Source organism: Xiphophorus maculatus, chromosome 23 (assembly GCF_002775205.1).
Source record: "Xiphophorus maculatus strain JP 163 A chromosome 23, X_maculatus-5.0-male, whole genome shotgun sequence".
Classification (NCBI taxonomy): Eukaryota; Metazoa; Chordata; class Actinopteri; order Cyprinodontiformes; family Poeciliidae; genus Xiphophorus; species Xiphophorus maculatus.
This window is the reverse complement of record NC_036465.1, coordinates 16,077,610-16,103,668: the sequence shown is the minus strand read 5'-3', so window position 1 is coordinate 16,103,668 and position 26,059 is coordinate 16,077,610. Positions and strand designations below refer to the sequence as shown.

Here is a 26,059-nt window from a genome sequence, read left to right as displayed (position 1 = left end):
TGTTTTTACGCATACTTTGTAGCTTTTATCTGGATGTGAAACACACTCACCCAGCAATAAATGTACAGTGACAACAATGGAAATGTTCCAGGGAATATACATAAAATCTATGTCGATTTTGCTTGATTTGTGGTTTATGGACATTGTTTTTATTTTACCATAACAGCTTGAAAATATTTGTTATCGGTACAGTTCACGTTTTGTATCTTTTCTTAATTTTGTAACTCGAAATAAGAGCACTTCATTTCGCTGCATCATGATCCTTTGGTAAACTTGGTGGTGTTTGGCTGTTCGTCTGTTTATTATTGTTATCTCAAACTAAATTCAAGGCGCCAACTGTTCAACAAGTGTCGGGATCGTAATTTATGACCAATTATGCCCAATACATTGTCGTGGAATGTTAAAATATGTTTTATAAGCTACATGATTTAGCTGCAAGAGTCATCGAGAGAAACATAAAATTGTCTAAAACGATGACAGCTTTAACAGACCAATTCTCCCCCATCAAAAGCCACCGGTGAGCTCACATATGGTCAGGGTGAAGCAGCCAACACTCTGACTCTGTCCATATTGCCAAACAAACACCTCGGGCCTTGTCCTATCCCATCATATTGCTTTATAACACTTTATTGTAAGAGGCAGGATGTGACTTTTTCAAAAAATATATCTTATGTGAGGTATATTTATATTCCCATTTGAATTTGGAGAACATGGCCTCACATATTGCAGCTGAACGAAAATATGCTTTATCAATATTTTGATGGTTTAAAAAAAAAAAACTTATAAAATGCAGTCAATTAGATTGTTTTTCTTTGGTTGTAAAAAATATTTAACAAGAATAGGAATAAAAACACAAAATGATCCGTGTTAATATAAAAAATAATATAGGCTTCTTCTGCTTAATTTTATTAAAAATAGAGTTAAGAGTCTGAACATGCAAATATGTCAGCCATCCGTTTGTTAAAGTGCTGTAATGTGATCGCTTAAAAAGCCACCTGCCGCATCCAAAGCCGATGCACATTTGTCTGTCCATGAGACAAGTTAGTGAAAATGAGATTAGCCGGTCACTTTGGGCGCCTGTTACATTGAATCTGAGCGCTTAGCAGCTTCCAGAGCCCGGACACTTTATCTGGAGTAGCCCGTGGCTTTCCCTTGTCAGGTCATTTAATGTGGTACTGGCTATCACGGGAACAAATAAGGCCGCGTAAAGGAAGTGTTTGCCAAGCTCAATGGGTGCTGCTTGTTTTCTGCCAGTGCTCAACACGCACCCTTTTTATTTCAAAGAGCAATGAAACGGTTTGTCGTGTCATCCAATAAACGTGCGCAATTGCGCACTGCATTGCGATCAATCTGATGTTCCTTTTTCAAAAACATGACAAAAATATTTCCGGCTACACTTTTAGGGTAACAAGATGAAATTAAAAACCTGCATTTATTCAACAGTTTAAACGACACTAAGGAGGAACGTTCTTTATCTTTTTATCTGACGTGTTTTATTCATTTCAAGTAACATTCTGCACAAGTGATCTATATCTTACAGCCTTACAGCTACGAGACAGTTTACTTGGGAGATTCTTATTCACGTATATATGTGAGATAGAGTCTGAAGATGTGTCAGAAAAAACAAGAGGACAAATGAGGCTCAATGTACGTCTTGCTTGAAAAGCTTACATTATGATCAGTTTAGACTAACGACAACAAAACTTATAAATGAATGTTTTGGACACCGATGTCAGAGTTTATAGTTTGTGATTTGTCGGAAATAATCAAATTCATTTTAGTTCTTTGGTCTTTTTTTTTTTGTTTGAGCCAGATGAATGTTCAGAGTGAAAGCGCGCGTCTTATTCTGTATTTATGTTATTAAAGATCGTTAAATGAAACTCTAACTCACTCACAAGGCCTAAAGATGCTATATCTTACCATATATACATATAAAACACTCTGACACTCGTGGTTATGGGAAATCTTGATTATTGTGCCAAAGCCTGGGCCTTCCCCTCTGCTGACATTCAATCAGTCATTCCGGTGCCAGCCAATGAAAGGTGCAGAGGGATGGAGGAGGACGGAGCTCCAAGACGGAGCGCTTTGACGCGCTGAGAGGAGGACAGAGCGTCACATCTCTCCAAACGCCCATCAAACTTTCGGCAGAGAGGACTCAGTGCTCCAGAGGAGGCCTGTTAGAGAGTACGCGCTGATTTTTTTGGACATGTCCAGCGATGGAGAGACTTTTGACGATGAATTTTTGTACAGTTTGACAACATTGTGATTCCCTTCTGAAAGCTCCTTCTCCACGTTTCCCCATCCTTTCAGCGACCGAGCGAGGGATGGAGCAAGCACCAAGCGCGCCGAGTCCTCCTCCAAAACCAGTCAACCACGAACCCATCAGCTTCGGCATCGACCAGATTCTGGGAGCCGGTTCGGAGCCGGAGAGCGGGCGCACGCCGGGCAGACAGAGTGGATCGGATTTAAGCAACGGGGACGCCTATTATAGCTTAGGAAACCCGAGCGGTGCCAACGCGCCCTCATACACAGCGCTGTCTATCTCCCTCTCTGGGATCATGCCTCCAGCGGATGCTTCAGGTTCGTACGGAGAAAACAGGAGTCTGGGCAGCCGGGGTGTGATACGAGTTCCCGCTCACAGACCTGTAACGGCCCCGGGACCCCCGACACCTGTCCAGAGCGCTGTTCCCGGGTTTGGAGGACTGTGCTTCCCTTGGATAGGAAACAGGTTCGCCAAGGACAGGATATCAGGTAGGCCAGCTGCAGACCTAATGGGATCCCCTCATTAATATTTGATCATGTTTAAAACGGCAATAACGGCTCCTTTACCAATATAACTACACGCAGCTGGTTGTTTTCAACAGGCAGGGCTTTGTTCATTATGTGGACAGTTTAAGAAAATGCATTTACATATTTAAAGAATTGGACACCCAGAACCACATGAAGAAATTATTATTCATAACATTAAACATCAACAAGAGTCAACTCAATTCAACAAAAATATTCATAGAACAGGTAAAGCGCTGACATTTAATAAAAATAAATGTACAATAAAGGTATGCAAAAAGTGGCAAAATGGAAAGGTCCAAACTTACTTTAAACAATACTCTGTGCTTCTGATTCAGGTCCATAGTTGGTTCAGTCTAGGATTTTACACATCAGATGAAATGAGCAAAATTAATAATTGAATATCAAGAAATCAATTTGAATAAAACAATAAAATCTTTTCCACAAAAAAATCGAGAAAAAGTCTATATCAGTATTAATACTGATAATAACACTGTACTATACAAAACCAGTGTTACCATGTGCTGAATTCAGCGTATAAAAAATATAAAAGTCAGCAAACAGCATAGCATATAGAGAGGGAATGTTTAATGTTACAGTTGTTCTAAATTATTCTATTATTGTTCTTATTGTTCTAAAAATAGCAAATTATAATATGATCTAGAAGAGGCCAAAGTAGTTTTATTTAATTAGTGTGAATCAAAAGTTAATATTATGGTGAAATATTTTTGATTGAATGTTTATATTTCTCTAAAATGTATTGTTTATAACCCTAGAACATATATATATATATATATATATATATATATATATATATATATATATATATATATATATATATATATATATATATATATATATATATATATATATATATATATAAGCTCCTGTTAGTTAACTTTTATCTTAATAGAGAAACCAGATAAATAGGAAGCTGTAGTCCAACATGGCGCACATTAAGAGTGATCTTCGGCCTTGGACCTCATGAACTGAAGGAGTGTGTGTTACATTTTGTGAGTGCATTTCCTAGATTTTTCGCTCATCTTCTCCCTTCCGCCTTGCAGCGGCTCTGGTTCCTTTTGCAGTCACTCGGCGGATAGGTCACCCGTATCAGAACAGGACGCCTCCGAAGCGGAAAAAGCCCAGAACCTCCTTTTCCAGAGTCCAGATCTGCGAGCTGGAGAAGCGCTTTCACCGGCAGAAGTATCTGGCCAGCGCCGAGCGGGCGGCTCTGGCCAAGAGCCTGAAGATGACCGACGCGCAGGTCAAAACCTGGTTTCAGAACCGCAGAACCAAGTGGAGGTTGGTAGAAAACTTGAGACAGCGTTGAAATTGTTCTGTTTAAAGTGTATAACTTCAATATTTGCTTGTTTTTCATTTTTCATAAAATATTAGCTTACTTTTATTTATTTCTATCCCACCTACATGCAAACATAACTATTCAAGAAATATTTATAACGGTTTAAGGAAGTTCTATCTATCTATCTATCTATCTATCTATCTATCTATCTATCTATCTATCTATCTATCTATCTATCTATCTATCTATCTATCTATCTATCTATCTATCTATCTATCTATCTATCTATCTATCTATCTATCTATCTATCTATCTATCTATCTATCTATCTATCTATCTATCTATCTATCTATCTATCTATCTATCTATCTATGAAACTTTGTAAACTCAGCTTAAGACAGATCCTTGCATTCCTTAAACCTTGGATTATCAAACTGAAATTTATGGTGGAAACATTCTGTCTTTCTCTGTGATCTTTAACGCCATTTGTTTTCCGCTGCAAAGACTTCCTAAATGTTTTATTCCTCCTGTCGTCCTTCAGGAGACAAACAGCCGAGGAGAGGGAGGCGGAGCGTCAGCAGGCCAATCGCCTGATCCTGCAGCTGCAGCAGTCCGCCCTCCAGAAGTCCCTGAGCGAATCCGCGGTGTCGGATCCACTGTGCGCCCATAACTCCTCCCTGTACGCTCTGCAGAACCTCCAGCCGTGGGCCGAGGACAGGGAGTAGGGACAGATAAATTAAATGAAACCACTGGGACTTACTTTGATTCATGCTGTATGGAGGAACAAATGTGACTTGAGACTGAAGCATGGGTCCCGTCTATTTAAGCGGAGGATTTTAGAACGGGAGATGAAATTCTGGTGAGTGATGCTTACTCAGAAGCAGAAACTGTGGATTATTTTTGTTTTCCACCCTGGGTGGAAAAATCAGAACTTTGCAAAACAAATCTGAAACAGACTTATTAAAAAAAAAAACAAAAAAAAAACTGCCACCCTATTTGTTCTCATATGCTTGCACTTATTCTGTTCATTGGAATAAGACAGGGAAGAAATGTCTTGTATGCAGTATGTATGAGGGATGTAATTAATGTCACACTGTAAAACATGAGATTATATTGTTTTATGAGGGTGCTTTCTCTTAACACCTATTTCTGGGTGCGTTGGCTCTGCAAGATGTGTCAAAGCAGAAACAAAACCTCATATTGTTTCTCATCATTTTTTCATTTTTGTGGTGCTTATTCAGGTCCCATTCATAAAATACTTCCTTTAATGCACTCTCACAGACCTGCACATAGAAAAAGCAACACTTGGGCCAAACAAAAAGATGCCAAAAATAGTGCATTTCGGGTGGAAAATGTTGTTTGAGCTGTAATAAAACGAAGACGGGCTTCAGGAAATAGGAAAATCTCACCCATGCTGTAAGTTAAGACAATAAAGGGAGTGATGCATGCTCAGAGATGTTGCTAAAGTCTTTTCATATGCACATTATTATGTTTTTGAATCGAGCCAGAAAACTCTGTTTTGTACTTTTACTGTACATGTGTAAATAATATTATAAACTGTTGTTGTGATCTTTTGTTTTTTCATTCTCGCTCCTTAATGGTGCACCAAAAAAAAAAAAAAAAAAAAAGATTTTCAGGTTTTTAACTCCGTTATTATAATAAGGTAAAGAAGGGTGGGGGGGAATCATGTGGAGTAGAATTGTAAAACATGACATGAATTGTTGTTTTTTTCCCCTGAAAAGTTTATTGATAAATATGACTTTATACAATATTTCAATACACACATCATTTGAAAAGACAGTTTAAATTGTCTATATGCCTGTCTACCTCTCTGTCGTCTTGTCTGGATTTCTGCAACTCATTTAGATGACATTATTGGCTTAGCACAGTGAGTAAAAGCGCAATATTTAAATCTTTCATTCCGGCTCAATCATCAAAATGATGGCTCTTGTTTGAAAAATGGCTTCCATTCCTCCAGAATCAGTGTTGAGGTCTAGCTCTCGGGTCTTTGCCTTCCTCCATCATCCTTCCTCCCCTCACAGTGAAATGTTGGTCACTCTGAGTCAACGTTTGGTTTTTGAACAAGACAGAGCCGAAGACAAAACTTTTCCGTCTCTCGAAAACATGCTTCTTTCCACTGAAGGATCCTCGACATGAACTGATTTATGCACATGCCCAAAATTAAATTGCTTTGCAAGCAGGGTGTTAACATTATGGCACCACAAACAAACACACAAGAACATGCATATGTGTTGCTCTCTACCTGTAAGCCAACCCATGTGCTCTTTATTCAGCAGATATCAAGACAGACAGCATAATTACAGAGTTATAGCCACTCAGACAACAGGACAGACAGGTATCAGAATAAGAAACACAGACAGACATCAGACAGTAAGAAAAAGCCACAAAAACAACAATTAAATACCTATAACACAGCTTAGTTGTTACAACGCTCAGGAACTGACTTATGATATCTTAACGGACACTTAGTTCAGCGCTGCAAAGTTATGTGCTCTCAAATGTAAGCATTAAGACAAAACGTTCTGCCCACAACTTTGCAAATACACACTAAATACAGTATAATGTGGGCATCTGCCCTACATGCTTCATAAACTTGCTCATTTTTGCTGCACTGTTACAAGAAATAATGCTGTAAACAAATCGTTGCTTAGGATAGTTCACCTGTAAGCTGCATTTTAGTTCAAAACAAGAGACAGACTAGCCCAAAGGAGAGACTGGCTGCATATTTACACAAATGTGGCAAAAAAAAACCCCAAAACAAATACAGTCCAAGCTGAAAGTAAGCCACAACAGTGATAAATGAAGGAGACAGAGACGAGGTAGACACTCAGAGAAAGACCAAATGAATCTGAAAGAGGATTTCAAAAACCAGTGAAGGTTTGTTCAGCAGAGATACATTTCTAAACCCAAAGTGGCAGTTAAAGCTCCTTGTTTTGCTTCTCTCTGAGGTTTTAATGTTTTTGCTCCTGCAAACTTTTGTCCGTCTTTCATTCTCCTTATCCTTTTTCTTCCCTCGTCTCTTGCTCTGTGTTTTCATCTGTTGCTCCACTCCCTCCTGGCATTTGCCATTTAGATGACATTTTCAAAAAGCTGCAGAGACCTCATGATGTTTTCATCCTGTGCAAAAAAAAAAAACGAAATTAAAAAGCTGACTTCAGATAAGAGAGCCATCCAACAATCACCCTTTAATTCATTTCACGAGCCACTAGAGGGCGGTATAAGGTAATAAAATCTTAATGATCTCTCTCAACACAAACACACGGATATGGAAGATAGCAAAGACCATAATTAATAGCCACTATAGTGAGACTTGCAAAGATGGGAAGCTTTTAATGAATGGTGAGTAAAGTTAGTTTAATTGGAGGGATAATATTGTGCAGATATTTCAGATGGTCAAATCCAGTTTTTAGAGATAAAAACAAAACTACAACCACAAATTCAGAGTTTTAATATTTTTAGAAATAATAATTTCAAAGACTGTGTGGGTCTCTCAGTTTAGATACTTTGAAAGATGAACTCTACCTCTTGACAAGAAAAGATGAATTCATCAAGCGTGACGACACCGTCTCGATTTTTGTCCATTTTCTGTGGACAGATGAATGCACGTTAAAGTCAATCAGAGATGTTGCAAATATATTGTGCCTTTACCAAAGTAATATTTGAAATTTCCACATTTTGTGACATTAGGATATTTTAATGGGATTTTATGAGTTATATGAACACAACAACTGTGAAGTGGAAAGAAAATATGTAAAGATTTATATATTTTTTTACAATTCCATCTGAAATGTATGACATTTTTCCAAATAATGCACATTGCTGCACCATGTTTTTGCAGATTCTTTGAAAACAATGGATTGGAGCATCTTTTGGCATAAATTTTCAACTCCTGCAACAAATTCTTAATTTTTATCAAGCTCTGGACTTTGACTTGGCCATTCTAGCACATTCTGGGTGACACGGAGAATTAATTTTGTACTAGAGAGTTTTAGTTGTTGGCCAAAAAGTTCAGATTTAGCCACAGTCTCTTAATAGGACTTTGGTCTAGACTTTGACTGGGCCAGTCTAAAATATTTTGATTGAAATCCTAAATTCAGATAACTCCAGAGCTATCATGAGGCTCTTCAGCACTTGGTCACTTCACAGTTAAGTACTAATTTGTATTAGTCTGTCACATAAAATCCCAGAAAAGTTTGTGGTTTTTAACACAACATGACATTAGAAAAAGTGTACATTCTTAGTGCTTTTGTAAGACGCTGCATGTCTAAAATACTTCTACATTATGACACAAAATTGTGAGGATAGCATCACGTTTAGTTTGGACATCTCTCTAAAAGTATACTTTTCCTAACTTCTAGATGTATAAAGCATAGTTTTCTGTTAATGTCACTCCTCGGTGTTCGTGTTTTAGTAGATTTAGATGTAGAAGTCACAATGTTCGTACTTGGAAGAAGGCATCCACATGTTGTTTGGGTGCATCAGTTTTCAGGACAGGGTATGTGTATTTCCCCATCATGTCATATATTGCTCTGACAATGTCTGTCATCTCCTGTGAAAAAACAACAACAAAAGACGAGACTTAAAGAGGTCTGAGGCGTAAAAGCCCACTGCTGAAATAAAAAGATGAAAAAAAAAAAAAAATATATATATATATATATATATATTGCGAACCTCCTTGTTGATGTATCCATCTCTGTTGATGTCGTAGAGATTAAAGGTCCACTGGAGTTTCTCTGTGACAGAACCTCTTAGGAGAATGGATAAAGCTGTAACAAAGTCCTGGGAAACACAGACACAAAGATGAAATCACAAACTGTAAAACCACAGAGAGGGGAAACACCTTCACATGGTGACAACCAGCCAGAGCTGTGGAAAGGAATAACCCAAACCTCAAACTTTATTGATCCTGTGTGTCCGGTGTCAAAAGCATTGAACAGGTAGTGAGCGTAAGTGCTGGCATCTGGAGCAACAGATAAAAGGGGCAGTGAGTAAACCGAAATGAGTCGACACAGAAGCAAAGGTGACGCCCAGTCCTCACCCCCATGTGGAAAAAACTGTGAGTAGATTTGCTTGAAGGTTTCCTCGTTAACAACTCCACTGGGGCATTCCTGAGAGGAGAGAGGGGCAGAAAAACAGACAGAGGTGAGTGGGATGTGCCTGAAACAAGAATCAGACATGAAGACAAACTGGATACAATATTACTGTATTCTTAATATATTTACATATATTAAGAAGGAAACAATACATGTAATACAGTTGAATAACTTTAGTAAATTTACACAAAATTATTGTTCTGATATAGACATTTTTTTATTGTTCTGTTGCATAGCATTAACCTAATTTGCACCTCTTTCTTCATCTTTGTTGGCTTGTTAAAAAATGATCTAATATGATAGTTTTCAGGAATGAAGATGTCATATTTAGAGAAGATAAACATGCACTTGTAAAGTCTCTCACATTCTTGAAGCCCCGATAGAGAACTTGGAGCTCTCTTTTACTGAAATTGGTTTGAGCTTCAAGCTGGTCGAGGCCCTCCGGCCGATGGCACACAATGGTCATCTCCAAGTCATCGTCGGCTTTGTCTGAAAAGAAACAGAAAGAGGAACACTTCCAGTTAACATTACAATGCTAATCATATAATTTCTATACATTTTGTATGTCCACATTTTGTAGTGTCCAGATTTCTGGATGGAGTTTGAATGCTCTCCTCATGCATGTGTGTGTTCTCTCCAAGTACTCCAGCTTCTTCCCACTGTCCAAAAACACACATGTTGATTTAATTGCCACTAGAAGTTTGCTTGTCTATGGTTGTTTATCAGTTATCCTATTATTACAGAGAGCAGAAAAACACACACACACACATATATATATATATATATATATATATATATATATATATATATATATATGCTTCAATATATATATATATATATATATATATATATATATATATGTGTGTGTGTGCTCCACAGCCTTTGTTCCACAGCCTATATACATACTGTTATACTGTATACTGTTATACTATTCTGTTTCTTTTTTAAATTACTTTTTTCTTTTTTAAATTACTTTCAGGGAAAAAAAAACTTAAGCAAAATTGCATAAATGACAAAAAAAAATCAAGATCTAGATTTATATTTACCTTCATTTATTGTTACATAAAGACTTGATTTAGTTGGGAATAAATTCTTGAATCACCGCATTGCAGTGAAAACAATGTAACAATAGAGATAAACTCTCATGTCTTCCATGCTTACAGTCATAACACACCGTCACAGCCTAAAAAAACTTAAGATCTCTCCACTCTACCAAAAAATAAATAAAAATCTTCTGTCACATCCTACTATATATAATATGCAACGGACCAACATGATCCTCAAAAGTGAGCTCATCCTTTGTGGAGCCTTATTTTGCTTTCATTAAATTCTTCCAGTTAATCAGTAGAAGAGAGGATGAGACATGGCGCTGCAGAGAGGTAGAGGTCAGATCAGCAGCTCTGTGTTCGTCCTCTGTTGGGCCCCATCATTACCAACTCATTATCCACCTCGCTGCAGGGGAGGGGAGAAAGGACAAACCACTGACTTCTCTCACACACATGGCTAAAGGTGAACATCACAGCATAAAATCAAATACCTTCCCTCCATCTCTTCTCTCTAACAAACCTATCTTCACAGCTCTCAGACCCCTTAGCCATCTGCAAAGTAATAATTATGCATACTGTTATAACTGTGCATAATTTATTAGAAGTGCTAATAAAAATTCAGAATGTGATAAAGTGGTCATAATGGGAAGTAATAAAAGCCTGAAGCAAAAAAAGAGGAAGAAATCTCTGAGATGTTTAGATAATAAAAAGTGATGTTTAATGAAGGCCCTTTCAAGATGATGTCGAAGAGACAGAAGCGTAGGGTGAGGATCTAATATTAGAAATGTATCTGCCTTACATAAAATATCTCCACTGGGTCTTAAGGCTGCAGGACTGTGGCACAGAAACCCCCATAAATAAAACTTCTAGTCTTCAAACATGGGTTAGAAAACATTGCATGGTGTAATTTAACATAAGAGAAAATAACTTTTTTACTTTCTTGGAAGCTCTGTTCAAAATATAAGATCTCAGCATCAGTTGGATAAAATCTTTACTTCTGGATGTGGATATTGCTTTGATTTAATCTGATAGTTTTAGTAGCAGTGGATTTGAAGCATAAAATGCGATCAGAACCTTTTATTTCAGCTTTTGATTAATGTGTAGCTTCAGGTTCATTGTGTTCTTTGCAATCAAGACTTTGAAACATTGGCAGTTTTGAAATTGAGACATTTATATATCTGTGGGAAAACCGTTAGGGCTTTGCAAAGCCTCATTACTCCAGCGCCTCTCTAAGTTCGTTCTCCCAATAAATCATGAGGACAAGGTTGCAGTGCAGCTACAGTTATTCTGAGTTGCATCACAGTCACCAGTTAAACAATTAAAATCCAGGCACAAAATGTTTACACCCTTTATACATCTCGAGAAAGTTGGGTTTGAACTTTACTTCCAGTTTAAAAACAGCCAAGTTAATGTTACAGATGTTCAGATCAGGAGCCTGTTGAGTGTTTAAATACTATTACAAACCCAACGCTGTAAAGATAAGCCATCCTTTTATTGAGCTATAACTCTCCTGAACAACGCAACATTTGTTGCTTAACAGAACCTAAATTACTGTATCACCTCTAATGTCTCCTCCCTGAATCTGTTCGACTCTCTGACCTGCTGCTGAAGGTCACAAGCTTCATTAAGCAGGGAAGTCAGACTTTATGGTATCTTTACCAAGGACTGCAGTTAGAAAGAGACACACTAAGCAAGAGCAAGTATACAACAAAACCCTTTGAAGCATATCACTTTCATGCAAAACATTACAACGTGCAACACGAGACTGACACATCCATACTCTCATTCTACTTAGCAAAAGTTTGAATACAATCATTTCACAGTTAGAGTTTGTTCCTGAATTAAAGCAACCACTATGTGGAATGTCCTCTTTCTAAGATCATTATATCTTCCAAAAATGAATTTGCAGCAATTATTTTCTATCTTTGACATAGCGTCCTGGGCATAACAGTAGCAGCATGTGTTGCAGAGGATCTAATCAAATCAAGCAGTTCTTCATTCTATATTATTCAGACGTACAAAATAGATTAGACTGACAGAGTTGATGTTTTGTGCCATCTGTGTGGAATGAATAGTGTTCAGTGTTCTCTTATATAAGTTGATAAATAGGATTTTAATTAGAGGATAAGTATAACGCCATGAAATGACTGAATACATAAATACATGTGTTTACATTCAACTGTTTATTTCACAGACAAATGAGTTTAATCAAAAGTACAATATATATCCTCTGCTATGCAATGTCAGCTGTTTGCAATGCTACAAAGGAATAAGGGAAACAAAACAATAGCAAAGAAATTAAGTCATTGCAAAATTTTGAAGCAAAGAGCAGAAAATACACAACCGTTCAGATGCTACAATTGAATAACCAACGCTAAGAAGTAGCCATAGATCAAGAAGTACAATTAATCCTGTTTATTCATTTTGTGATCTTTCTCTTCCATAAACTTAGTGTTGAAACTGTTATTCTTGGATTACAGCTGTAGTAAAACTCACCCTCCACAGCGATGACTCCCAGCAGGTGCAGCAGTTTGGCGGCACCACAACACAGCAGAACGATGGCTATCGTCTGTAAGCTGTTGTCCCTCTGCTCCTCTCCTTCCATTCTGATTTCTTACTAATGACAGCTTCACATAATGATAACCAAGAATAAGTAACTTTGAAACAGCCTCCATGAACTTTGAGCCGCCATGAGGCTGCTGCACTATGACAGAAACATCTGCACTCCTCTGCTTCTTTTTATCCCCTCATCTCTCCATGTCCCCGAAGCGTCTCCCTCCCATGTCCCGACCTTTTCTCCATCCCAGTTACTCTCTTTCTGTCCTCCTCAACCCTTTGTTCTCAGTCGTATTACAGTCTCTGTGTCCTTCACTGCTTGGAGCTGTATTTTAACTGGAGGGTCCTCTCTGTTCTGCACAGTCACACTGATGTATGGGATACAGCTGATATACTGATGTATAATCAGCTGTATGGGATTATTTCTCTGCGTGTTCTCAAACAGATCAGCACTAGATTAATTGCTTCCCATTTACATACGGTCATCTTCATTGAGCAGAAACTATTTTATAGCAAAGTGACATTTCTGACAAAACAAGCTGAATACAAGTCTTGTGTATTTACATTTCAAAATAAATCAAAACACCTGGTGAATTATTAAATTGACTGAGCTGCAGAAGTTATGGGGTCGATCTAAACAGGCAAGAAAACAGCAGCATGAAACTTCTAACCACCAGCAGGAGGCAGCACAAACCAACACACCGTCAATGTTTGAAGCTTTACATCCAGCCAATGTCTCAGAGAAATAAACAAACCAACAGCTTATTTTATGATAAGTTATTTGTTTCCAAAATATGAAGCTTATGGTAGATCTACAACATCTTGCACAGGCATTGCTCAAGCTGTAATCTTGGATTGGAAAAGCCCATGACTTATTTAAAATACTTCAAACATGAAAACCAAGTCCAGTTGGATCTGTTTTTGCTAAATTAAACTAGATATTTAAAGTAGCTTTGATTAAGAGTGTGATTTTACATTTATGACATTTAATTGTTTTGGTTTACTTGCAAAACGTTCAGTTTGAAGAAACACCAACACTGCATTTCAGCCTGAACACATTGTGGAGTCAGTTTCCTGCTACGGGAATATGTTTCTTCAGCAGTGCCAGAGAACCTAGTCAGAGTTAATGGGAAAATGTCTCGAGCTAAGAACAGGTCAATCATAGAGGGAAACTTTGAGACTCGGGAGGTTCAGTTTCCAGTCGAACAGAGACCCTAAACACACAGTTCGATGGTTTAGATCAGTAGGCTCAAACTACAGTCCTCAAAGTGTTCTGCAACCTTTAGGTGGCTCTGCTTCAGCACACCTGGCTCCAATATTAGCTCATTAGCAGATCTCCAGAGAGCTTGACAGCATGCTAATGAGGCAGTTTTACCATTTAATTCAAGTGTGTAGGACAAGGGAGCATCTATAGGTAGCAGGACACCGGCCCTTGAGGACTTGCAATCCAGACCAACATTCAGATAAAAGCACTTTCTCCATCCAAACTGACTGAGGTTCAGCCAGTTTGCAAAGACAAATGGAGAAAAATGGCAATCTATATTTTTTTATTGCAACAAAAGGAGGTTCTGCAGAAGTTCTTGATTCAAGCAGGCCTAATGCAAATGCACACAATAATTCTCTAATTTGTACTTCTTAATAAAAAATGAAAACCGTGTATTTGTTTTCCTTTCAGTTCAGAATAATGTTCTAGTCTTTCCTTATGTATAGCTTAAATTTCTTTTAAAATACACTGATGTTTGTGGATACACTGTTACAAAATGTGAAAAAGTTTTGGGAAGGCACTGTATGCCTATGTCTGAATAAAGACTTGTGTGCAATAAGTAAGTAGGACTATGTACTACCCTGATAGTGGTATTCCCGTAGTTAATTTGGATAATTACAGTAAAGTACAGCAATACATTCAATACAAATCCCACACCTACCTAATTTCCACCACCTTCTGTTCAGCAGGAACTTTGTTTTGCATCCATCTCTACAAACAAGCCAGCCGTTTTCATTCACCAGCCTATAAAGACACTCACTGATAATCTTCATGTTTCATCCTGCTGGAGTCTGACAGTATCTCACTGTTTTGAAGCTTGACCCTTGTAAGTTGCTCCTTCAGCCAAATGAGTACATGAAAATGTTAATGATAAAAGGAACCAAATAAACTCAAGTGAAGCTTTCACCTTGCTGCCTGCAGGGGGCTCTGCTGCACCGCAGAGTTTTCACAGCTGCAGACTAAGAAGAATTTCATTTAGAGGAAATATTAACATTTAATCTTATTTTATGAGACATTTCAAATAATATTAATTAATGTGAACTTCATTTTAATGCCAATTACCATTTCTCCCATTCAGATTGTAAACTGATGTTACTAAACAACTCTTCTATTTGACAAGATGCACAAACACAGCAGATGAAGATAACCTCTGCAGTCAAAAATGCATGCTAAAACACAGAGCGCCACACTTGGTCTAAGAGATTAGTTACCACAAACAGAACAGAATCATATAAGGGTCACATCTTATATGACGTGACACTAAAATCTAACCTTTAACATCACATAATAGGGGATATCACCCTATTAGAGGACAAACCAGGCTGAACGCAGTTTAATGTGCTGCAAAATGAAAAGCCAACACAAAATGAGTCCATCTCAGTAAGCTGTTAGCAGTAGATCAGACATTGAGATATTTTAGACAAAATAGTTCCCTTGTATTTTGTTTCACCTGCTGAGGTTGTTTAACTTGAAAGGAACCTTTGATTTTTATAAAGAGACCAAAGCAAGTCCCTGCTGATTAGGACATAAAAAAGGTCCAACTAATTTATAACCACTTGTTGCTTTTAAATTATAAAATAGAATATTTGCAAACATTTGTAATACAGATGTCGCCAGGTGTGGGAGGTTTTCTATCAACATAACCATCAGGTGTGTTAATGCTACTCTGTGCATTACAGATTTGACTTAGTGTGGCATTGATTATACTATTGAGCCCTGAAGGAATTACCGGTAGTTGCTTGCTGACAGTGAAGTGCTACAGCTGCTTGAGAGCCACCGATTTGCTCTAAAGTACTTAAAGTCCATGCAGGATAAAAACAGATAAGAGTATTCAATTCTGCAGTTAAAACTTACACTGAGATGGTGATTTACATGTAATTATGAAGTGAGCAAATTGCTGTCCTGACAAAAATTGTGTCTGGGACTCTGGGTGTAATATTGCAGATTTATTGGGAGTTTCCTTCCAAAATATTAACAAAATGTTTTTTCATAATAGGACATAAACATGATGATGATCCTGGTCAAAACCTCTAAAGTAGCTGGAATATTTAATGTTATGCAACTCAATAAATGAAGATGAAAAGTAACTTTTGTTGAGTTTTTATGAATATGAAAGTTGTGTTTCACCAGTGCACATGAAAGGCAAACCTGTCCACAGATTAAAAACATAATGTTTTATAAGATAAACAAGGAACCATTTCAGCCTTAGAATCATATGTAACAGCTTATGAATAAACTTACAACTCAGCTAAGTCTCAATTACAGATATTTGTTCCTGAGAATGGAAACATGATGGTCAAGTTAATTTTTATTTCCAAGTTGTGCTCAGATATGAGTGTGCTTGGATTGTTGTGTGTTGGCTTGTGTGGAACTGGTGACCTATCCAGGTTGTACCCCACCTCTCGCCTAAAGACCACTGGAGACACCAGCCCTCCCACAACCCCGCAAGGACGACCATGTTCAGACAGTAAACGGATGGATGTTTTTTTGTGTTGGAAAATTCTGAAGCTGGAAGTGTAAATGTACAAAAAAAAAAAAATCCCAGCTGAGCTTTTGTGATGTTGAGAAAAATAGAAGAAAGAATAAAAAGAGACAAAAGGGTTTGTGTGAGAGGTGGTTGTGAAACTAGAGATGGATCACATGAATCAAAGTTGCGATTTCAGCACAAACAGCACCAACAGGTGTAGCTTCAAATAGGTACTTGTTTTCATTCTCTTAGAAATCTTGCAATCAATCATATAGCTTAACAATTAAAACACACAAAATACAGGTTTATCTCCAGGTCTGCACTTGTTTTGTTGCCTTATGTGTCAACACAAACCTGCTCTTACGGTTTTTAGTTAAAGGCATCTGGTTTAAAAATGAGTAAAGTGGAGGCTTTATTGTTAGCACCAGTATTGCACTACATTAATATTCATTGTTAAATAATTTATTATATTGCCACTGCGAACAAAAGTAACATATTTCCCTTAAGAAAATTCTGACACTATTTAGATAAATGAGTGGAGTTTCACAGCTCAATGCAAACATTACTGCTGATGCCACAGTTTTTATTAAGGTTAGCAGGTGCAATGTGAGCTAACTTTTTCCAGGTCAAGGAAATGTTTGTAGAGCAACAAAAACTCAGAGCAGCTTCCCCTGCCGTACTTTTAAGCCTATTTAGATAAATGTGAATGCCAATTTCCAAATGGGGAGAAATTGTGTAAATGCGCATCAACTACCAAACTGTTTAACACCAGAGAAAGGTCATTTAACATTTCTACCTTTGGAGCCCAGAGATGGGTCGACTGACCTGAAGGATTTTAGCTAGCAGGCGCTTTTGTTCTGTAAATAAGGCCATTACCTTATAATTACCCTGGTAATGGCCTCAACGCATCTCACAGTTGCACAATTGTTCCTTAGACTTAGACTTAGACTTAGACTGACTTTGTTTATCTTGCAGATGAGGAGACTCTCCCTCTACCAAAAAAGAGAGCTCGTTTGGGGAGTGAGCCGTCAGAGACCGCGAAAGATGGCACAGTGTGGCATGAAGAACAAGTCGGGACACATCTCGATTTCACTCCAATAGAACCGTACACCACAGATGGAGAGCCAAGCACTACGGCCAGACAAAGTATCCAGAGTCGCCTTCAGAGCTTCCTCTGTTTTATCACTCTTGACATGCTTCGTAGCATTCAAGAATGGACTACTCAACATGCACGTCACACGGAGCAGCAGGATTGGTTCATGGATCTCCCGGAACTAATGGCATTTATTTCAGTCATTATCTTGCGGGGGGTGAACAAGGTTCCATCACTATGTGACAGCTGGTCAGCAAACCTGGGAAACCCAAGGATCATTGCAACTATGGCCCGAAACCGCTTCCAAAACATCATGCGACACCTACGCTTTGATGACATGTTTACACGCAGTGAGCGAGCGGAGACCGATAAGTTTGCTGCAATCTCCGATGTTTGGGGATCGTTTGTCACTAATTGCATCGCATCCAACAACCCTGGTCGACACATCACTATTGGTGAACAGCTTTTTCCATCAAAGACTCGCTGCGGTTTCCTGCAATACATAGCAACAAAACCGGACAAGTTTGGCATCAAGTTTTGGGTGGCTTGCGACTTGAAATCACAGTACATCTGTAATGTCTTCCCATATCTTGGCAAGGACCCCAGTCGTCCCAGCGGGGAGAGACTGTCCGAGACTGTAGTGATGAGGCTGATGGAACCGTTCATGGACCAGGGCAGAACTGTAACCATGGACAATTTCTTTACATCACTGTCACTTGCACAACGACTGCTTAGCCGGAAAACCACTATCCTCGGCACAGTCAACAAGAGAAGCCGGGAAATTCCTCAATCCGCTAGACAGATGGATCGCACTGAATTCACCACTCAGGTGTTTTCAACCACTGGTGCCACGCTGACAGTGTATGCGCCCAAAAGGAAGAAGGCCGTTTACGTTCTCAGCAGCATGCACAGCGTGGTTGAGACTGAGGATACCACCAGAACGAAGCCAAACACGGTCACAGAATACAACAAAACAAAGTGCGGTGTGGATGTGATGGACCAAATGGTGCGGGAGTACAGCGTGCGTGCAGGAACACGGAGATGGCCAGTTGCGGTGTTCTACAACATGATTGACATGGCAGCACTGAATGCACATGTGCTGTATCAGGCATGCATTGGGGTGCAGGAGAGACGGGTGGACTTCCTGGTTGAGCTTGCAAAAGAGTTGGGTAACTCTCATGTGAGTGAGAAGAAGGCACACAAGGAGAAACTGCTTCAGCAACAACCTTCCACACCCAGCTCAGGCAAAAGGGCAAAGTGTCAGGTCAACCATCGATGCAGGAACAATTGTGCAACTGTGAGATGCGTTGATTGCTACAAATACACATGTGGCAAATGCACCAGGGTCATACCCTGGCAGTGCCAGGTATGTTCCGACAGTGCAGACAGACTGCTGAGTGAGTGCTGAAATGCCAGTCACACAAGGACATGCCACTCACACACACACACGCAGCCCCCCACTGTGCCTAGTGTAAATATGTGTGGAATTGTTTTATTTCTTGTATTTTTTGTATCGTTTTTAATGACAAAAATAAAAAGCATTTAAACAAATAACAGTTGTTCTTTTGTATATTTCTCATGCTGGAATTTCAGTCCTCTTGACTTAGACACAAATACTTCTGGTCATTGCTCACAGCTGTACCTGGCTGTAAAATTTCTAATTCTCCATTTAAAATATTATAATTAAATCATTGTGCTTTTTTGCTAAAATAAAATTAAGCTAAATATAATATATATAATCTTTATATGATAAAATACAATATACTGAATAGAACTAACTAGACAGTTAGTTGGGAGTTAATCGATATATGGATTTCAGCGCCAAAAAAGTGAAAGTTTTTAGGTTTAATAGATTAAATTTTTTACAGAAAATCTGTTTTCCAGTATTTGTTCTGTCAGTCATCACTCTGGTCAAGTGAAAAATTAACAGCTCATCATCACTAGTTAGTCCGTAGCATAATTTATGCGTTCAATGCAAATCTAGTCATTCAGCTACAAAAGTCTACAACCTTCATATAACTTTAAATGCATCAGCAAAATCAAAAGCAGGGTTTTGTCTTGACCCAGCCTGTTCAAAATGAGCAAGAAAAAAGTTTTAATTAACATATTACCACAAGAACATTAAATGCTAACCCTTATATTGCATCAGTTCTTGCAATAAATTTCTGATCACATAGGTCCATACTGAGCACTCAAAGACATAAATAATGAACCATTTTTCAACAAAATTGGCTGCAAAGCTTGAGATTCAATATGATTCATGATCCCAAGTTTGGGAGCTTTTCTATCTTGCTCATTATGTTCTTTTTAATTTTAAAGTTTCAGAGTGGAACAACAATAAATACCAATGAGGATATACAATATTATTAAAAATTTCAGACATAATGTATTTTTATTGCTTTTAAATACACCATTTATGTCTATTTGCAGGTGCTCCATTCACATAGGAGAATCACCATGTTAAAGCATAAAGGTTTTGTTCAAGAATAGTGCTGATCAGAAGGGATGGCTGTGGCTCGGTGAGGAGAGAAGGTGTCTGGCAATCAGAAAGGAGAGAGTCTGATGCCAGATTCCCCTGCTACATGTCAAAGTGACCTTGGGTAGGATACTTAACCCCATTTTGCCAACCAATCTGTGATCAGTGTATACATTTGTACGCCTTGCGAGTTCAGATGGGTGAATGAGTCCCGTGGGGTAAAAGCACGGGACTCTTGCTTTTTTAAGGTAGCAGAAAAAAGAAAAGAAGTCGGTCACATAGCTTTTCTGTACCAACGTTTAGCTCACTGATGATATTAGACATCAGCTTGTTTTACAGGTGGGCATCTCTCCAAATGTTTCCAAGATTAACAGGCCCACAGAATAATTATTAAATAATGACTATATTCAACAAGTTTCAGAATCAGACATATCTATAAACTGCTCAAAATATCTTACAAAAATGTCTTTTTAATCAATGGGCTCAGTTATGTGGATTCTTGTAATGCAGTGCTGCAGACTGTAAAATAAATGACTGTTAAATAGGTAAAATCAATTATATTCAAGATAAATTTTAAAAAGCACGAGTGGTGCAGGGATTTTCCAATAACCTTCGCATAGACTGCATTCTTCATTTAGTTAATGTATTTGATGTTTCTGTCTCAGTGGTTCTCATACCTCCAATCCTACAAATTAAATTCCTCACCAGTTAATCCAAGGGTGTCAGACTTTAGTGCTTGGGGCCATGCGAGGCCCTTGGAATGGTTTTTGTGTATCCTACAACTCAAGAATGGGAAAAACTTGGCCCTTCATCACAGTGCATGTTTTAAACACTTCAATGTTTTTTCTTAGGCCCTGTTTTCTTAGTGAAACATTTTATTTCACTAATTTCTTAGAAGTGTTTTTACAATTTGATTCTCACAATTAAGAGATATAAGCTTTTATAAGCAAAGTGTGTCTCCTTCAGAAATCTCATCTTTATATATAAAATGCTGAGTTCTTGCAGGTAATTAACAAGGTTTTCATTTAACAGGTGTGATTCAGAAACTTGCATGATTCAGGCTCTGAAACAAGATCTGCAGACCTGAGAGGAGCTTAAATAAATCTAACCTAGAAAGCAAACATCAGAGCTACCCTTTCATTTGCCACGTGAGCTACAGTTTTTCTGTCATTTTGATGCATTTCTCGCGTCATTTTTGACATTTGCAAAACAGTGAGTGCATTTCTCAAAACACCATGGATTACCTGCAAAAGTCTCAAAATCCTTAGTTCATCTCTAAAAAGTAAATATCCTTGTCAGTGAACCTGCCAGTGCCCCAGAATGATGAGTTTTTGTTTCTCTGTGTACAGATAAAGATGTCAAATGGATTAGTCATGCTGTCAATATAACAGTGTGGTCTGAAGGGATAATTTGATGTAAACTATGGTTTAAGTTTTGATGACAAGTATTGTAAATTGTAATTGTGGGAGGTCAGTGGCAAGAGATTGCAAAAGATCTTATGTTTTTACTGTAATTTGTTGTCAGACCATGACATAGTGATTCAGAAAGGAAAAGAGAAATGTGAACACAAGATGGTCTCCTTAAGGAAAACTGTACATCTTGTGCTGTAAGAATTACAGAGCAGTCTCTTTTACTTTCCATCTCCATGCTGAAGCTGAGAAAAAAAATCCTCTTTGTGGTTAAGGAATGAAGAGTAGGGCGAGAGGAACTCCATCAGGAGCTTGTTGTGGGTTGCAAACCATTCCCTGATGATGTTGGAGTGATGGAAACTGACACGTGTCCTTGGCCCCGTTCTGCCTCTTCCTCCTCACTCCTCTCCCTCTTCTTTTTTTTTCTAGTGATTGACCTTGCCCAAATTCTTGTCCTTCCACTATCATAAATGTAACATTGTGTTGTTCCCTGGTTATGTACACTCTAAACTTGCCCTTAGATACATAACGTTGTGATATTTCAGTGCTGTTTTGATCACTGGTTTTTCAAACCTATGTTGGAGAAACCCAGGAATCACCTGGGAGGAATTTACCAATTCTGGAAAGATCTAAAAGAAAAGTCTAATGGAAATGTGTATTATGGCATCCTGTTTAAGCATTTTTAAGACTTATGCAGCAAATTTATGCTTAACTGTTGAGGAAGTTAGGATTATTCAACAGAAATCATTTTGATCATCAGAACTTAAGCATTTGAAACTGTCAGAAAAAGCAGAGAATTGTACAGAATCACTTGCATGGATTTACAAAAGCATTTGCAGCAATGTTTTCACAGAAATAAGAAATTGCTTTTTTGATGTGCTCAAGTGACAATGATTTGAAGATTGAACACGCAGTTTTGAAATTTTCAATTCTGTTCTGAGAAATGTACCAAAGTGACTGAGAAACTAACAAAAACTGTAGTGACTAAAAACAGAAAAGCTTGTCGTTCAGCTCTAAAACCCCTAAAATCTAAAACCTCCTCTTTCCGCAGAACCTTTTGCTTAATATATCACAACCTAAAGCTCACATATTTTCCCTTCTCCTGCTTGCTACTATTTTTTATCCTTGTCTTATCTCTCCCTCTGCCAAACCTCCTTCTCAGTTTTCCACTATGCCACGCTCCTCAGCCTTCTCATCCTGCGTCCTGTAATCCTTGCCAGAGAGTTTGTCATTTACATAATCTGAATTAGCCTAATCTGCCATCCTGGCCCACGGAAATGGGCTGCTCTTCAAGAAAGTAGCAACTTCTCTGGCCGTGAGCTTCTTGGGCAGTGCGCAGTATGCATTGTAAAAATAGATTTTATTTGCAGCAATAGTATTTGGGGCTCATAATCGTGCTCCATATGGCAAAAACTGTATAGTGAAATGCATTGTTTTCCACTGAAACAAATCCAAGTCAGGAGTTCCTGGCTGGCCTGTTGGGTGGTTAAGGGAAAGTCCAGTGAATCGCTCACACAGACACACTAAAAGGCTGAACACATTACTTCAGGAGTCACTGAGAACCAAAATATTATGCAAATAAGACAATTTGCACTCCCCTGCTTGTGTATACACACACATCATCAGCCCGTGAAGGAGAACTGAAGCGCCGGAGGGTAGTTGCAGCTTTGCGTGTTTGTGCAAGACAAAGAAGTACACACAATGCCACTTCCTCACATATTAGTGTGCCACTGTTGATTATGTTTGGAAAGAGTGAGTCAAGTGTAGCCCATTTAGGAACACTGAGCAGCGTGCCAATATTGATTTTTGAGTAAACACACGTCTAGACTTCAACTCTGAAGGAATACATGTGCACAAATACAAACTGCTGGGATGCCAAGGGATGAAGATGACTTACTAAGCACTCCCACCAGTTAATGAGAGTGTGAGTGATGGAGGAAAAGGAGTCAAGGAGAAGAAGGATGACAAAAAAAGGGGGAGAGGTGTTGTGATAAGGAGGACTGCAGGAGCAGATTGTGTTAGCAGCATGTGAGCAGAAAAGTGGCGGAAAGTAAAATAAAGGGAAACAAACATGGGAAAAAATTGGAGTGGAAGGAAGAAATGAGAGAAGCCACAGGGAGAAAGAGCAATGCAGGAATACAAAAACACTACGGGAAGCAGGAAAAAGCAAACAGTAAAATGCAGGAAGGGAAGTATGGAGTGACAAGTAAAGAAAAGAGAGAATGGAAGGAGCAAAAACGCTCTGCTGCAGGGATAAAGTGAGGAAAATTAACCAGGGAGGTGAGGATAATGCTCACCAACAGCTTCTCCAGAGAGGAATTCAGGCTACAACAACCAAACGGGGTTGAGAAAACATGATGAAAAGGTTGGGGAAAACAGGCTGCATCAGATAATAAAAAAGCTCAGAGTATCTGGCTTTTAATCTCGAAATAATACAATCGTACACTGTCTCTGTCTGAGATGTGGTCATTGTTGTGATTCTGGGTAACTTATCCCCAACACCACAGAAATAATGTCTCCGTTTGCTGCTACACCAACCCTACAGCTAAAGCTGCAAACAACTCAACACCAGAATTACAAACAACCTCCAAATAGCTCCAGCTTCATGACCCGTTCTGTCATGTTGTCGCACGACCAATGTGGGGGTAATAAGAAGCCTTGTTTTCATTTGCACAGAGAGTCGGCTTTCACACTTTTGCACACTGCGAGGGTTTCTACAACCACCTCTTTTTTTTTTCAAAATAGCAACAAATTACGCCTTCCCTTTTTTCACACCCTCAGGGAAGGTGTTTGGGCTTGTGGTGGAGGAGGGAAAAAAAGGGCTTATTCAAGAGATCAAACCAGCCATATGCACTCACTTGGAAAATATCCTGTGTGGTCTAATTTGGACTGAAAGCTGATAACAGCCTGCCTGGAGACATAAGCTTAAATGACTGCTCACTATTAACAGAAGATATTTCAGTTCTGGCACTGATCCCCCGGCTTTATTGTGCTCATTCATTATTGCTACCAGTTTGGACTTGTTCAATATTTTATGAGCATAGGTTTATGTGAGTTTTATCAAAATAATCAACGAGGCCAAAAAAGCGTTCTCTCACAAGCAACAGGTTTTTACGAGAGGATGCCACTTCAAGGCTAAACTGCAGAAATCCGTCTGTCGTTCAGTGTATTTTGCTTACTTAGGGAAAGCCCCCAATCTCATCACCTCCTCCACCCCCCACCGAACCCTCCCGCCCCAAAACCCACATCTTTTGTTGCCATGGCTACCATGCTTCCAAGGTAACAGCAAGACAGAGAAGAAGAGTGTGAGCAGAGTGACAAATACCTCCGACATGTGTGTTTACCAGCACTGACGCTTGTATCCGTGCACACAGCCAGATAGAGTAACACACACTCATCCAGGTCGTTGTTTCACTTCTTACTGGGGATTCTTCAGCACATAGTGAGCTCCATTAACCATCACACCTGAATGCTGCAACTTGGTCTTCAGACCAGTGAAATATTTAGTCCTACAATGCTAATGAGAAGCAAGAACGCAGACATTAGGAGAGGAAGTTGCACTATCCCACCTCTTCCCTAGTGGTAGATGAAGGACATTGCAACTTCGTGCAACAGTAACACAAGCAGCGGCAGAAACAGCAAACAACTAAGACGCTAACACATCTGCTGTTTTGCTTATGCGAAAGGGAGATATTAAAATGAACTTATCTTAAATTGACTCCCTGTAAGTTGTTTCTATAAACATGTAAGCGACAAGTTGGAAAAGTAAAGTTTAAAGCACAGTTTACACTCTCAAATTTTATTGAAACGTCCTTCCTGGGTGACTTTGATCCAACAATATCCGTTAAAAAGAAATATGCTGACATCACTACCAGCAGAACAAAGGGATTTCCACTTCCTTGATCCCAATATACATGCACTACTGAGAACGAGAGCAAATCAAATGCAACAGCCATTTTTCAAAGAAATGACCAGACTTGATGTACCACAAAGTCTTTCATTTCATCCTGATTAGCAACACATAACTTCTTTTTTCAAAAGAACTTTTAAACATGAAAAGATAGAAAATTGTGACAGCAGTTTTTGAATAAAGAAATTGCCCCTTTGCACAGGTCAACCACGGCATTCAGTGCTAGAAACTACAACAGTGATGACATTGTTGTAGCTCATTACATATATCTATCTCGTTTGGTCCTAATTTAAAAAAGCTCTACAGTTTTCCTAAAGCCATTAAAGAACATGAGGAAATCATAACCGTTAAAAGAAAGCAAATTAAAACATTGCACAATGTTTAGCCATGCTCAGGATCTTGTTCTGAATTTTGATGTCACGCTATGTTGCATTCAAGTTGCCTTGGAGGTCAGACCTCAGATTTGGGGATAATGTCAAAATTTAGTTGGGAGTTTTTGAAAAACCAGTTGGATTAAATTTCTTGAACTCATTAATTTTTCCATTCAAACACTAACAGACCATGTTGACAGATAGATGACATGCTGCACTACTTGTACCTGAGGTTTAATGAGATGCAAAAGATCAGAAGAGTTGGG

The 26,059-nt window shown here is 38.6% G+C and overlaps 2 protein-coding genes across 6 annotated transcripts in view; one reads left to right on the top strand and one right to left on the bottom strand.

Moving 5' to 3' along the window:
* The first annotated feature begins 2,095 nt into the window (after positions 1–2,095).
* On the top strand, positions 2,096–5,685 carry tlx3 (T cell leukemia homeobox 3). Its single transcript, XM_014473239.2, has 3 exons — positions 2,096–2,751; positions 3,852–4,089; positions 4,629–5,685. Exons 1-3 carry the CDS (start codon positions 2,325–2,327, stop codon positions 4,810–4,812), a joined length of 849 nt encoding a protein of 282 aa, XP_014328725.1. The 5' UTR covers positions 2,096–2,324; the 3' UTR covers positions 4,813–5,685.
* Positions 5,686–6,337: 652 nt separating this feature from the next.
* The window catches only part of kcnip1 (potassium voltage-gated channel interacting protein 1), a 46,381-nt gene continuing 26,659 nt past the window's right edge, over positions 6,338–26,059 (bottom strand). For 3 of the 5 annotated variants that reach the window (XM_023329102.1, XM_005810867.2, XM_005810868.2), the window contains 6 exons: positions 9,566–9,690; positions 8,998–9,216; positions 8,780–8,887; positions 8,553–8,657; positions 7,631–7,693; positions 6,338–7,225 (listed from right to left, as the gene is read on the bottom strand). In XM_023329102.1, the coding sequence (XP_023184870.1) occupies positions 7,178–7,225; positions 7,631–7,693; positions 8,553–8,657; positions 8,780–8,887; positions 8,998–9,216; positions 9,566–9,690 (668 nt within the window). In that variant the 3' untranslated portion in view covers positions 6,338–7,177. The remainder of the gene's footprint in view (positions 7,226–7,630; positions 7,694–8,552; positions 8,658–8,779; positions 8,888–8,997; positions 9,217–9,565; positions 9,691–26,059) is intronic. The other 2 variants (XM_023329103.1, XM_005810870.2) reach the window with 1 other exon arrangement.

Bases quoted from the DNA above. Each gene is read 5' to 3' on its own strand.
- tlx3 (XM_014473239.2), top strand. From the start codon at position 2,325: ATGGAGCAAGCACCAAGCGCGCCGAGTCCTCCTCCAAAACCAGTCAAC. The intron at 2,752-3,851 runs GTAGGCCAGCTG...TCCGCCTTGCAG, and splicing joins CGCCAAGGACAGGATATCAG to CGGCTCTGGTTCCTTTTGCA. The intron at 4,090-4,628 runs GTTGGTAGAAAA...GTCGTCCTTCAG, and splicing joins AACCGCAGAACCAAGTGGAG to GAGACAAACAGCCGAGGAGA.